We start from the raw sequence: 14,019 nt of genomic DNA, 5'->3' as shown, positions 1-14,019 counted from the left end.
CCCCCACTGGTACATAGGCCTATCCACAAGTATGGCTATATGCTGGACCGGTAGTCAGTGACGGGTATGATCCAATTGCAGTGGTATCAACCTAAGACAGGAGGCTGACGCCTAAAAGTCAGTTTTCCGATGACGGGTAAGAACCATATGTTGAATTGGACAAACCTAACAGGCACGGTCCCTAGCCAGATTGCTTGTTACTTAAACAGAAGGGGGGAGATGCTAAGAGCCAAGTATATGATGCATGGCATTTTTGGTCGAAAGGTGACACCAGCTAGCCATTGAGATGATATGATTATGTTAAGATTTGCATTCATATGGATATTGGACTCCTGCTGTTCACCTAGGCCAGCTACGGGACTCCTGGAGAGTTCCCATTGGTTGGGGAAGTACAGTAGGAGGGAGTTCCGGAGGAGGAGCTCTCTCTGCGGTCCGGGAGGAGGCCACGTGGGTGGAAAAAATCTGCCCGGGCGGTACCGGACATTGGCGGCAGTTTCAAAAAATAAACTTTGTTCCTGCTTGAGTGGCTCGTGATTTTGTGCCCAGCCAGACTGCGGCACTTCAATAGGTTTTTAAATTAAAAAAAAAATTTTTTAGTTGTAGATGGACACAATACCTTTATTTTTTTTTTTATTTATATGTGGTGCTGAGGATTGAACCTAGGGCCTCACACATGCCAGGCAAGTGCTCTACCACTGAGCCACAACCCCAGCCCCACTTTAGTTTTTTTTTTTTTAAATATTTATTTTTTAGTTGAAGTTGGACACGATACCTTTATTTGTTTGTATGTGGTACTGAGGATTGAACCCAGGGTTCACGCTTGCTAGGTGAGCGCGCTACCACTGAGCCACCACGCCAGCCCCCCCACTTTAGTTTTTTTTTTTAATTTTTTTGTAGTTGTAGATGGACAGCATGCTTTTGTTTGTTTATTTTTATGTGGTGCTGAGGTTTGAACCCAGTGCCTCATACATGCAAGGCAAGCACTCTGCCACTGAGCTACACCCCCAGCCCTTCAGTAGTTTTTTATGTAATGCTTGTAGAAGTGGTTTTCATTCCCCTTGTGTTATCATAGAGCATGGTGTCCACCTTAAGTTTCAGTAACTCTTACTATGGTATGTACAAGTACATAGTAAAGTTGAATCAAATCTGGTGATAGGCAAAAATTATTTTAAAATGAAGAGCACAAGAGAAGAGATCATCTGGAAGTGATGGCACACATACAATTATTTAAAAATGAAGAGCACAAGAGAAGAGATCAGCTGGAAGTGTTGGCAACTAGGAGGCTGAGGCAGGAGGACCGTGGATTCAAGGCCAGCCTCAGCAATTGAGTGAAACACTGACTCAAAAGAAGGCTGGGGATGAAGCTCAGTGGTAGACTGCCCCTGGGTTCAATACCAAGTGGCGGGGGGAGGGTGCGGGGGAATCACATCTATCCCTAAAGTGTAGAGGTCAGAAACAATGATGTTCCAGCTAACTTTATAATCTTGTTTATTGGCATTAAAAAAAAAAAAAAGCATACAAACACAAATTTGTCAGTGCACACAGATGTTTGTTTATATAACTCAATGTCTGTCTACTACAGGCCTTCTTAACTCCAATGGAGAACTTGTTAGGTATTTTTCCAAAAACTTGCAAAATTACATAATAAAACTATCACAACTACCTTTAGGAACTGCTTTAAGTTTTTGATGAAAAAAGTTTGTGTCTAATTCCACTGAAACTGTACTATAAAACTGAGATAGTTACTGGCAAAAAGAAATAAGAACAGAACTTACAATGCAAATATATGATATAATTGGCTACATTAAATAATTTTAGATAAAATAAAGTCAATATGTAAAATAAATTTAGTCCCAAAAGTTTGGGGAATCCTTAATGACATACTTTTAGTCATCATAATTATCACTATTTATCATTATGTTGCCACTTAAAATAAGCCACAGGCTTATTGGGTATTTTTATTGTAACTAGACCAATTTTTTTATTTTTATTTTTTTTTTAATATTTATTTTTTAGTTCTCGGCGGACACAACATCCCTGTTTGCATGTGGTGCTGAGGATCGAACCCGGGCCGCACGCATGCCAGGCGAGCGCGCCACCGCTTGAGCCACATCTCCAGCCCCTAGACCAATTTATTTGGAGATCAGGTATCTAGCAAACTCAAGAGTCTAACACAGAACCTTAAAAAAATCCAGTATACAAAGATATTCTGTAAGTTCATACTTTGAAGCATACACAAGTAATAAGAAAGGCCTTAAGTAAGAATTTACTCAATTTAAAAATTCTTGCAAGTATTTGTAACACAGTTTAGAACCTTAACAAAAAGTAAAATATTTCCTAGGTTTTATAGTTTTCAGAGAATGCATATTAATTCACAGAAAAGTCCCAGGCTCATCTTCAGGCACATTATCCTTTATTTTAGATAAAATTCCTCCTTTTCTTTTTTCTTTTTGTGGTGCTGGGGTTTGAACCCAGGGCCTCATGTGAGGCAACCACTCTAGCAACTGAGCTTTATCCCCAGCCCCTACAAAATTCCTATGGACTTGACTGTCCGGACTCTTAGCCTGCAGTGAATTAACATAGGAAAGTGAAGAACTGACTGAGGCAGACTTGTTACTACCCAACCTGAGCAAGATCAGGTGATAGAAAAGATGTAAGGAAAACACAGGTTTGAAAAATAGCAAATTTGGGTCATTTAGTGAATTGCAAAAATGTTTCAATAGTATCCAGATATAGCAAAATATTTGGATCCAATATAATAGGTGAAATTCATATTGATGTTCATCAACTATTGGGAAAACATTTAAAAAACTGAGTATATCACCTTAAAGACAGATAAATATAAACTTTAGAATTAATTATATTTAAAATGGTTAAAGTGAGGTTTAGACCTTAAAAAGGTAAGCTTTGATTATGTGGATAAATCCATTGTGTGGACTTCTCATTTTTCCAATAAAGTGAGGCATAACACTATAACTCAAAAACCATGGAACTAATTGATTTATGCATAGTTGAATGATTCATCAGAATACATGCAGTGATTTTTTTTTAAAAATCATCGATTCCTTTATTTTCTAGCTTATATTCTTCTAAAGTTCCCTTTTCTCTTGTACTGGAATATGTTATAATATCATGAACTTTTCCTTTCAGAACATTCAGTTCATTTTGCATCTTTAAGAGGCTATTATCATACTGAAGTCCTTCAAGGGTTTTCTGCATCTCCATTATTTCAGATACAGCTTTCAACATATCATCTTCCATATTAAACATCTGCATAGTGAGGTCTTCCATTTTCTTTTCTGTTCCTATCAGATCCTGAGAGACTCTGAGAACAGAGAGAACAGCACTTTCAATTGTTGGCAAATGAGTCTTGCATTCTTCAACTTTGGGTTCATAGCTGGAAAGTTTATCAGTCAGATCTTCATCTCTGGCAAGGAGAGCATGCTGTTCCTCTTCTAACTTCTCAACTGTTTTTGTATCAGAGCTAAGCTGCTCTTCTACTCTCAGAAGATCCTCTTCTTCTTGTCTTTTTACTGTTCTAATATTTCGTAGTGTGCTATCTTCCAAATCTTTTAGCCGTTCAGTGAGTAATTTTATTTCTTGCTCAGCTGAGTTAATTTGGACAGTAACTTGAGAATGTATATGTTTTGCTTCTGATTTGAAAATGTCTGTATTATCATTCATTTCTGCTAGGCTTCTCTTCCAGAAATCTGTAATATTTTGGAATTTCTCATTAAGCTTTTGCATCTTTTGAGTGAGCATCTCTTCACTGTTTTGAATGTCATGCATGAATCTTTGGAGGCCGGATACTTCCTGTTCAAACTGGGTCATCAAAGACATGGATGATGTAGCTTCCTGCAGGATACTTTCAGTAGACTCAAGCTGCATTTGTAACACAAAACAATTCCCAAGGCTACTTAATACTTTTTATATTAGAGACATATACTTTTAACAATTAGGAGCATAATAAATGCCAAGTTCAAATTCTGACTAAAATATTCATGACTAAAATATTCAAGTATGTCAGAATCAAACAGACAAACATTTATTACTTTCATGGTTGTTTTAACAAATAAATACAGATTAGCCCTTTGCCACAAAAATATAAACCTAAATTTATAATCCTACGTTTTTTGTTTTTTTTGCTACTGGGGATTAAACCCAGGGGCACTTACCCACTGAGCCACATCCCCAGGCCTTTTTTGTGTTTTATTTAGAGACAGGGTCTCACTGAGTTGTTTAGGGCCTTGCTAAATTGCTGAGGTTGGCTTTGAACTTGTGATCTTCCTGCCTCAGCCTCCTGAGCTGCCACCATACTTGGTGCTATAATCCTAGATATTTGTGCTTTGCCATGGAAGCATATTCAAGAGAAACATAATGTAAAAAGAAAGTCTGAAGTGTATCACACTGTCCTCTTTTTCACTCAAATGGAGTTAGTTAAGATGTCATGTTAATGGTTATTTGACTTTAGAAATTGCAATTTAGTGTAAAAATATGTCATTTTCCCTAAAATCTATGATTCTGGAAGAGTTTCTGCTTGAAAAAAAATTTTCTTAAGCCAACCTTTTATGCATAAGGTACTAGAATCAGATCTCACAAAGCAAATATGAATTAAAAAAAAAAGTTTAGTGATAAAGAATCGTAATGCAAAAATAAATAAATAAAGTTTAGTGAGACAAGTCACAAATGATAAAGTGTTGTAAGTATCAGCAACTGATATTAAGCTCCTGCTACACCTCTTCATATATATCTGGACTATGAAGACCAGTCCTGGTCTTAATTAAGTCTATATTCACATAGATAATAACTTCATAGATTATAGAAATGCCTAGAAATGATCATTAATATATCAAATGTTTGTAGAATTGTGTTAAAGATATAACACAGTTATGCCTTTAAGCAGTTTAGTTTAACTGGGGAAAAATGCATTTATCTGCATTATAACAGTGATTTTCCATCTATGGAAGCACCTAGGTGGAGACTCAACCCAGACTTCAAAGATCAAGAAAAGATATATTATAAAAGAAGTATTATCTAAATATCTGCTTCCAGTCATTTCCTCTCTAAATAATCCAACACACTACTATCACTTAAATTTTTAAAAAAACTACTATGCACAGTATGGTACAATAATACCTTTCTTTGTTGATGTTTCCTAATACTTTCTTTTTCTTTTTTTTTGGGGGGGGGGTAGTACTGAGATTGAACCCAGGGTGCTCTACTACTGAGTATGCCCTTTTATTTTGAGACAGGGCCTTGCTAAGTTTAAGTTGCCCAGGCTGGCCTTGAATTTGCAATACTCCTGCCTCGGCATTCCGAGTTGCTGGGATAAGAGGCTTCAGCCACCACACCTGGAATCCTAAGCTTCTAAAGAAACGTCCACAGCCATAAGCCTGAGAGTGGGAATTATTGTAGCATCTATTAATGTACTTTCCAAAGTATAGTTCAAAATTTTTGAATGTTCACTCTGTGCCAGAGCTAGTGCTAGACATTTTATAAAATATAAACACAGCATAGTTCCTGATTTCAAATTTGATAGGGGGAAGTATTATGGATCTTCTGTATTATATATTCTATAGTCTCAATAAGATCTATCCAGTGTCTTCTATGAGCTAGTTTCATTTCTAGGTGCTAAAAAAATAGCAATAAAAGATGTTTGCTCTACAAGGAGTAAGGAAGACAAAGAAATTAACAACAAATCAGAATGGGCTATGATTAGAGTCACTGTCACCAAATAGGGGTATGAGGAGGTCCTTCCAAGGGTGCAGTGAGACCTCAACTTGGCCCAGGTGGGCTCTTGACTTACTCCACTGAAAAGAATTGACGATGCATTTATAAAAGACAGTAAAGCAAAGATAGATACATCCCAAAGGCAGGGTGTGGATGCCCCTTGTCTTCATAGCTTTTTTCTTCTGGGGCATTATATGCTCATCTTTCTCATGAGGCAAGAAGAAAAGTAATACACCCAGAGTTGAGCTCTCTGACTATATGTAGTACTTTCTTGCAGATTCCCAGGTACGCTTTTGTGAAAATCAAATCCCATGTCAATCATTTGATATTTGGCATTCAGAATGTTTTTTCCAATTTAAGCAGTCTAGCCATAAATCATTTGTGGGTACATTGTATAGGTCCTTGAATCTAGTGATATTTAAAATTTAAATTGATTATGCTTTTGTTCTAATTGATCTGGTGCAATCATATGCTGGAAGTTTTGTTCATCTCACTAGACACAAGTATAGCTGGTCATGCTCCTAGATTTGGGTCTCTAATCTAGTAAAGGTTTCTTTTTTTCTTTGCCTGAGAGCTCACCTATCTCACTGTGACAGAAGTAACCCAAGGAGCAAAAGATTGTAGAGGAGAAATAAGTCAGGAGTACAATAAAGAAAGGTTTAAAAGTGACTCTGAAGTCTGACTCATTAGCAGACTGATAAATTAGATAAAGAAGATCTGAAAGCTTCTAAAGACCTTTCAGGAAGAGATACATGTCTTGTGTTTTTTTGTAGTCCCCATTTCTCAGAGAACAAAAAACACATTTGTTGATGCCTAGGAAGAAGGGCAGACATGAAAGCCTTTTGGGCTCATCCCATTCAAGACCTATAGTAGTTCCAAGTGACAGGTGGGAACAATGTGCGATAATAATACTAACTAATAAGATAAGACCACTCTGAAATGTTTTTTAAAAACTATTTTAATGCACACATGTAGCCATAATACAAATTCCTTTAAAAACCAATTCTGAGATATACTTGTATGTTGGTAATTAGCAGTATTTTGAAGAACTGAGCATCTTAATCTAAGATGATTTCCTGTGTAAGCTGTTCATCAGAACATCACTGTAAACTTGAGGCAATATAGCCCAAGTAAACAATCTATTTTTCAGTATAATAATCTCAAGCTTTAATTGCAAATTATTAAATGACTGATACACTACAATGGTATAGTTTGGCTCATGTGTTAAAGGCTTGCAGCAATGTTCAGAGGTGGGACTTTTGGAAAGTGATTGGATCATGAGGGCTCTGATATTATCAGAGGATTAATCACTGATGAATTCATAACTTAACAGGCTATTGGGAGGTGGTGGAAACTGCAGGAGGTGGAACCAGTTAGAGGGAGTGGGTCTTTGTGGGCAGCAAGTCCTGGGTGACTATATATTGTTCTTAGCCCCTTCCTCACTCTTCCTCTTTCTCCTTCCCAGATGCTCAGATGTGAGCAGCTTTGCTCCTTCCACACTTTCCACCACAATGAACTACAACATTACCACTGGCTTAGAAACAATGGAGTCAGTCCACCATGGACTGAAACCTTCAAAGTCATGAGTCAAAATAAATCTTTCTTCTTGTAAGTTGATTTTCTCAGGTATTTTGTCACAGCGATTGAAAACTAATACATCACAGTAACTAGCATTTATGGCTGCCAATATATTCTAATAGTTTTTCACTTTTTTTGAAAACAGCCAATACCTTACCATTATTAGTAGCTGAAAGTTTTTAAACAGTTTGCATATATATCTCATCCTGTTATTTCTCACTTAATGAATGTTGAATAGAGACCAAGGGAAGTTCAAGTAATTTGTTCCAAGTAACCGAATTGTGATGAGAGCCTACTTCTAATTGTTTTTCCCTCCTACTGCATTATGCTGACTTTTAGGGCCAGCTTTGGGAAAAGGCAGCTATTATTAAACTACTCCTAGAAAAGAACTATAAAAAGACTGAATACTTCTTGGATTCAATGATGATATTTTAAAAATGTTTCAAAAATTTTTTATGTCACCCAAATATTTTATTTAAAAAGGAAATCTGGCTTTGTTCAAAATTTATTTTCAATAGCTTTTAGTTAAATATATGAATTCTAGTACCTGAAATTTTTCTTTCAGTATTCCAGAGTGCTTATAACCAGATTCCAATTTGAGCCCTATGTCAAAATACCAAGTCCTTTTCAGTTTCTTCCCAGAAGCCCATTATGCTCACCTTTTCTATAGAATCCTCTGGCATGCATAAATCACTCAATTTTCATTCATGACTTTTTTCTTCTGGGGCATTATGTGCTCATCTTTCTCATGAGGCAATAGGGAATTAGACCCTCCATCATGTCTGTCTATATTAACATCTTTACCACCCTGGTGCCAACCACACGCTGATAACATGAGTAAAGGTTTAGTGATGGATAGATGAACAAATGTGTTTCCCAGCTTGGTCACTGCTAGCCAGATACAGCCCACATGATCACAGTGGATCCTCTTCTGAGAGATGTGGGAGTGACAAGATGGTTTCATATTTCTAATAATCACAGTAAATAATGCATCTGCTGGAAATCATTTGCAATTTGAAGAAACATGTCATATACATGGTGTTATTTTTATTTATTTATTTTTTTAGTTATAGATGGATACAATCCCCTTATTTTATTTATTTATCTTTTTGTGGTGCTCTGGATTGAACCCAGGGCCCCACACATGCCAGGCAAGCACTCTACCACTGAGCTACAGCCCCAGCCCCTACAAGGTGTTATTTTAATTTTCATTAGAACTCCGGCTATAGAATCAAAACTTATGTTTAGGCTAGTTATTTTTTTTCTGACATACCTGTTATTTTTATATGCATATACATACATTCTTAAAATGTGGAAAGAAAATGATAGATTATCTATAAGTGCTATTCATATTCTAATTTTATATGTAAAGCTCAACCATGTTTTCATTGCTTGGGTAACCTGACACTTAAAAAAAATTAACATCATATCAATATGAACCTATCAGTCTTTTACTTTTTTTAAGTTTTAAATTTTTTAAATTTATTTTTTTGCAGTGGTGATGATCGAACCCAGGGCTTTGCAAATGCATACTGGTCTTTTTCAACAGTAGACATTGTTATATACAAAAATCCATGTCCTTTTAAGGTGCAATATAAATCCAAATTGGATCAGAGGAAGAATGTCAAGAGGTAGGAAGATCAGTGAGTTGAAATAGTAACAGTTAAACAGGCAGGAAGAAAAAAGTTCTGAGCTGGCATAAAGGAAGGCTAGAGGAGAAGTAAAATGGGAAAGTCTCCCCAAATAAATTAATAATTACCTTTTCTGAAATTAAACTGATTTCACTTTGAAGTCCTTGGAACTCCTTGCTTTCCATTTTCAGTAACTGGTATTTGTTTTCTACCTCTGCAAATTTTTCTGACTGTTGAAATACAAACCTGGGAAAGATTAAAAGAACAAAAGTCACTATGGCCCTATTCATATTCATTTAAATTTGAATTTCAAAGAAGTATTATACCCACTTCTGGTAAGAACATAAATTCTGGTGGCAAGCTGTATTTTTTGTCAGTGTATTTCATTTATAACATGCAGATAAATACTATGTGATAGGTACTGCTTTAACTCTTGACAAGAGTAAACTCTGTCCTTGTTTACATTTCACAGCACAGTAAGACAGTGTGATATCTGTAATAGATGTATGTACAAACAGGAAACATTTTGGAGAAAGTCATGGTAAACTATTTAGAACAAGCTCTTTGATCTAAACTATTTTTCTCAAAGCCATATTAGGACACTTACCTAGAAAGTGTTTTTACAGGAGAAACAAAAAATGTAGGAAAAACAAAGATTATCTATAAAAAGTACTTAAAAGCTAAAATGTAGAAGAATAGACTCATGAAAAGCAAAAATCATGATTTGGAAGAGAGAGAGGTGATTGTGATTAGAAGGTGCAAAATACAGGCTGGGGATGTGGCTCAAGCGGTAGCGCGCTCGCCTGGCATGCGTGCAGCCCGGGTTGGATCTTCAGCACCACATACAAACAAAGATGTTGTGTCTGCCGAAAACTAAAAAATAAATATTAAAAAAAAAAAAATAAACCCTACAATTGATTATACTCTACAATACAACTTATGTAGAGCAGTTCAGATGTCATTTTAAAATAGAACTGAAGTGGGCCTAGTGGCACATACCTGTAATAGTTTTTATTTGAAAAAATAAAAATGACTGGGAATGTGGCTCAGAGGTAAAGCTCCTCTGGGTTTAATCCATGGTAACAACAGAAAAGATGAAAATAATAGGACTTAGAGGTGTAGTTCAGTGGTAGATAGTTTGCCTGGCATGTGAGAGGCCCTGAGTTTGATCATAAGATTAAAACAATAATGAGCCTGGCACAGTGGTGTATGCCTGAAATCACAGTGACTCAGGAGGCTGAGGCAAGAGGATTGTAAGTTCAATGCTAGCCTCAGCAACTTAATGAGGCCCTGACTCAAAAAGTAAGAAGGGCTGGGGAAGTGACTCAGTGGTAAAGCACCCCTGGGTTAAATCCCCAATACCCAAACCAAACCAAAATAAAAACAATAATAAAGTTGGAATATATTCTTCATCAAACAAAGGTAGAAGAATAAAAAAGGTATCCCAATCTTTAGGGGTTAAGCACCCTAAGTTCAATCTCTGGTACCAAGAGAGGGAGAAAAAAAAAAAGCAATGGAGCAGAACCAAGTGAAGCACCTAAGTAACATTACCTAGAAGAGTGGTTCAAAAGCTCCCCTGTATCTTGGAATCACCTGGCAGCTTTAACAAATCTTATACCTGGGCCTCACCCTCAGAGATTCTGATTTAATTGGTCTAGTATATGATGTGAACATTGAAAATTTAAACAGCTTCAGAGGTGGTCTGAATGCACAGCATGAGGACTACTAATTGACCATGTTTTGTAAATTCATTTCCATTGAAATCAACTTAACTTAAAAACACTTAAAGATTTCAAAGACTTCAAAGAGAGGTAAAAGACTTTTTTTTTTTTTAAAGTGTAGCTGACTTTTGTGTATTCTTACAAAGGCAATGGTGTTTTGAACTCATAAATGATATCTTTAGACTTCTCAGTTGCTAAAGCTAAAATGGATTCTTCTTTATTTTTTTTGGCTTTTTAAACCAACAGAATGTTGGATGAAATTTTTCTTTTTTTGGGGTACCAGGGATTGAACTCAGGGGCACTCAGCCACTGAGCCATATCCCCAGCCCTATTTTGTATTTTACTTAGAGACAGAGTCTCATTGAGTTGCTTAGTGCCTCACTTTTGCTGAGGCTAGCTTTGAACTCGAAATCCTCCTCCCTCAGTCTTGAGAGCACCTAGGATTACAGCATGCACTACCATGCCCCATTGAAATTTCTTTTGATGGTACAGATTAATGTCTGTCAAGAGATACTTAGTATAATTTCAGGTTATATAATTAGCACAGATTCTCCTGTGTATCAACATAATTTTAAACAAAACTTCTGGCTATTAGAAAGCCTTCATTTCCTAATTTCTTTTCTTTTTTTTTTTTTTTGGTACTGGGTATTGAATCCAGGGGTACCCTATGAATAAGCTACATCCTCAAGCCTTTTTATTTTTTTTAAACAGTCCACTAAGTTGCCAAGGTTGGGGTTGAATTTGTGATTTTCCTGGCTCAGCTTCCCAAGCAGCTGGGATTATAGGTATGCAACACCAGGCCTGGCTAGGTTCATACTTTTCAAAGATGGATGGGTAGACAAATTTTTTTAAAATATATATATATAGTGTAGATGGACACAATGCCTTTATTTTATTTATTTATTTTCATGTGGTACTGAGGATTGAACTTCAGTACCACATGAAAATAAACAGGTGCCTCACATGTGCTAGGCAAGCACTCCACCACTGAGCTATAACTCCAGCCCCAGACGAAATTTTTTATCCACTTCTCATTCTTGAATCTTAAGATACCCACCCAACCCTCAGTATAGGTTTGGTTGAGGTCAGCCTAAAGAAGTAAAAGCTAATTTTAGGGGCTAGTTTTATCATCCATACTCCATAGTATTACTTCATGGATTGATTGTATAGATCAGTGAGTTTATTCAGAGTAAAATCATTATAAAAAAGACTGAATCAAAGTTGACTCACTATAAGAATGCATTACAGGATTTTCAATTTTATTAAATATTTTAATGTTGTCTGTCTCTGGACTTTTCAAATTCAAGCATTAAGTAAAAACTTGAAGAAAACTGTCACATCAGTAGAGATATCATTTCTGATGTTAACTTGTAAGGTTTTTCTCCTCTTACGTTTAACCTTTCACAAAAGTAAAAAAGTACAAGATTCAACCTTGCTACATATGAATAGTACATATAAAAACATGCACAAAGTTTACTTATTGATACTAATGAAAAAATGAAAAGTGGTCTGCATGGTGTTGATAAGGCATAATACATTATAATACATTTTATTTCCATTTAAATGTGCCACACTATTCTAAATGCTTGATCAACATTAATTCACTTAAAATTAAGGAAGAGAATGACTGATTTTCTAGTCAAGAAAGTACCCTAAGAGAGGGATGCTTCAGTTTTGAAAAACCAAGTTTTTTCAATCTGGCATCCAGATTTGAGCCCAAGATGCTTCATTTTCTTTTCATGAGTCAGAAGCATATTCTAACAGAAACGTTTCTAATCTTTTAGGTGAGTGTGAAAGACCAACAATTAGGGTCTGCTGAATGGTAGAGCTTCTAGTGAAAGGAAGAAAATGACTAATTCTGGATTTGGGGGATCTCTATTTCTAGAGTCTGGTCTTATTTTGTATTAGTATCAAAGGAAGGGTACATATACTGGTTAAGTATGTAGCTGGACCATCTTGGCTCCACCACTTATTAGCTGTAGTAACCACCTTGGACAAATTAAACAACTTTTGCTCATTTCTTCATCTATAAAGCAAGGGTAATACCTCAAAGGGTTGTTACAGGGATTAAACAGGTTCATATTTATAAAAGTTCATAGAATAATACCTAGAGTTTAACACATCAGCTATTCTATTTAAGTACATTGGCCCTTTCTTTTTGACTATTTTGTACAACTGTTTTTCCATCCTGTCTATGTGCCTATGGTTTATAAAGGAGCAGATTACCTTCTGTTTACCTGTACTTGTCAGCTAGTCCTATCCCTGTCTCCTTTGAACATTAAGCATAATTGGGGTTGGAGTTATGGTAAATGAAGTATAGAACAGATGGATTAGACCACTTACAGGTTACTAAAGGAGCAGCATTCTCTTATCCTACTTTGGGATCTCTTCTTGCTATCACATAGGTAAGGCCCTGAAAATGTTAAATGTAGGACAAAGGTTAATTGGCTAAATTTTGTGTAGGCCTTCCAAAAGGAATCTTCTTCATTCTATCATAAACCATTGCAATATACAGAGACCTCATACAGATTTAGGGCTCTGTAGCCCTAGTAGTCTACTGCCTCTGTATGGCTCCTTCAGAATTGTAGAAGGTGGAGACAGTTGACTGAAGACGTAAATACAGGATTTCCTTTGGCTCTTATTTCAACTTAATAATGACACAGGCAAATGACTAAAGGAAGGTATTATAAACCTTCTGCAAAAAATTTCTAGTGTCACTAGCAGGGTTGGTACATACTTAACCCTATATTTCATACCATCTACAGCTTCATTTTTAGTACAGAACCCAATATTTAGAAAAACACTGAAAATATTTCATGTTTAAAGTACAATCCTGTTTTAAAGATAAAACTCTAATAACAATAATAGCAAAAGATCTAGAAAAAGTTAGCCAAGATTATATAGACAAAGTTATACTGGACGATAAAGGAAGAAAACCCTAAATATTGTTTAGAGAGCTTTTGAATTCTTCTACACAATTATAATGTCATGAAAATCTTTTATAAAAGCAACTTATAATTTGTTGAAATTTCCAGAAGAAAATTATAATCTTCACAATGGAATTAAAAAAATTATTTTTTGTACTGGTGATTAAAACTTTACCACTGCACTATGTCCACAGCCCTTTTTCTTTCTTTTTTAAAAATTGTAAGCCAGGAATGATGGAGCACGCCTGTGGCTCAGAAGGCTGAGGAAGGAGGATCATGAGTTCAAAGCCAACCTCAGCAAAGGTGAGGTGCAAAGCAACTCAGTGAGACCTTGTGTCTAAATAAAATACAAAATAGGGCTGGGGATGTGCCTCAGTGGTCAAGTGTCCCTGAGTTTAAACCCGGTACCAAAAAAAAAAAAAAAAAAAAATT

At 36.0% G+C, this 14,019-nt stretch overlaps 1 protein-coding gene across 1 annotated transcript in view; it reads right to left on the bottom strand.

Moving 5' to 3' along the window:
- Window positions 1-2,448: 2,448 nt before the first annotated feature.
- Window positions 2,449-14,019, bottom strand: part of LOC107139685 — a 16,339-nt gene continuing 4,768 nt past the window's right edge. Inside the window, exons 2-4 of the mRNA XM_048808113.1 lie at window positions 13,004-13,149; window positions 9,068-9,185; window positions 2,449-3,882 (exon numbers count right to left, since the gene is read on the bottom strand). Of these exons, the coding sequence (XP_048664070.1) occupies window positions 3,049-3,882; window positions 9,068-9,185; window positions 13,004-13,149 (1,098 nt within the window). The 3' untranslated portion in view covers window positions 2,449-3,048. The remainder of the gene's footprint in view (window positions 3,883-9,067; window positions 9,186-13,003; window positions 13,150-14,019) is intronic.

This window comes from Marmota marmota, unplaced genomic scaffold, assembly GCF_001458135.2.
Source record: "Marmota marmota marmota unplaced genomic scaffold, marMar, whole genome shotgun sequence".
In the NCBI taxonomy this organism is placed as follows: domain Eukaryota; kingdom Metazoa; phylum Chordata; class Mammalia; order Rodentia; family Sciuridae; genus Marmota; species Marmota marmota.
This window is presented reverse-complemented; position numbering and strand designations above follow the sequence as displayed.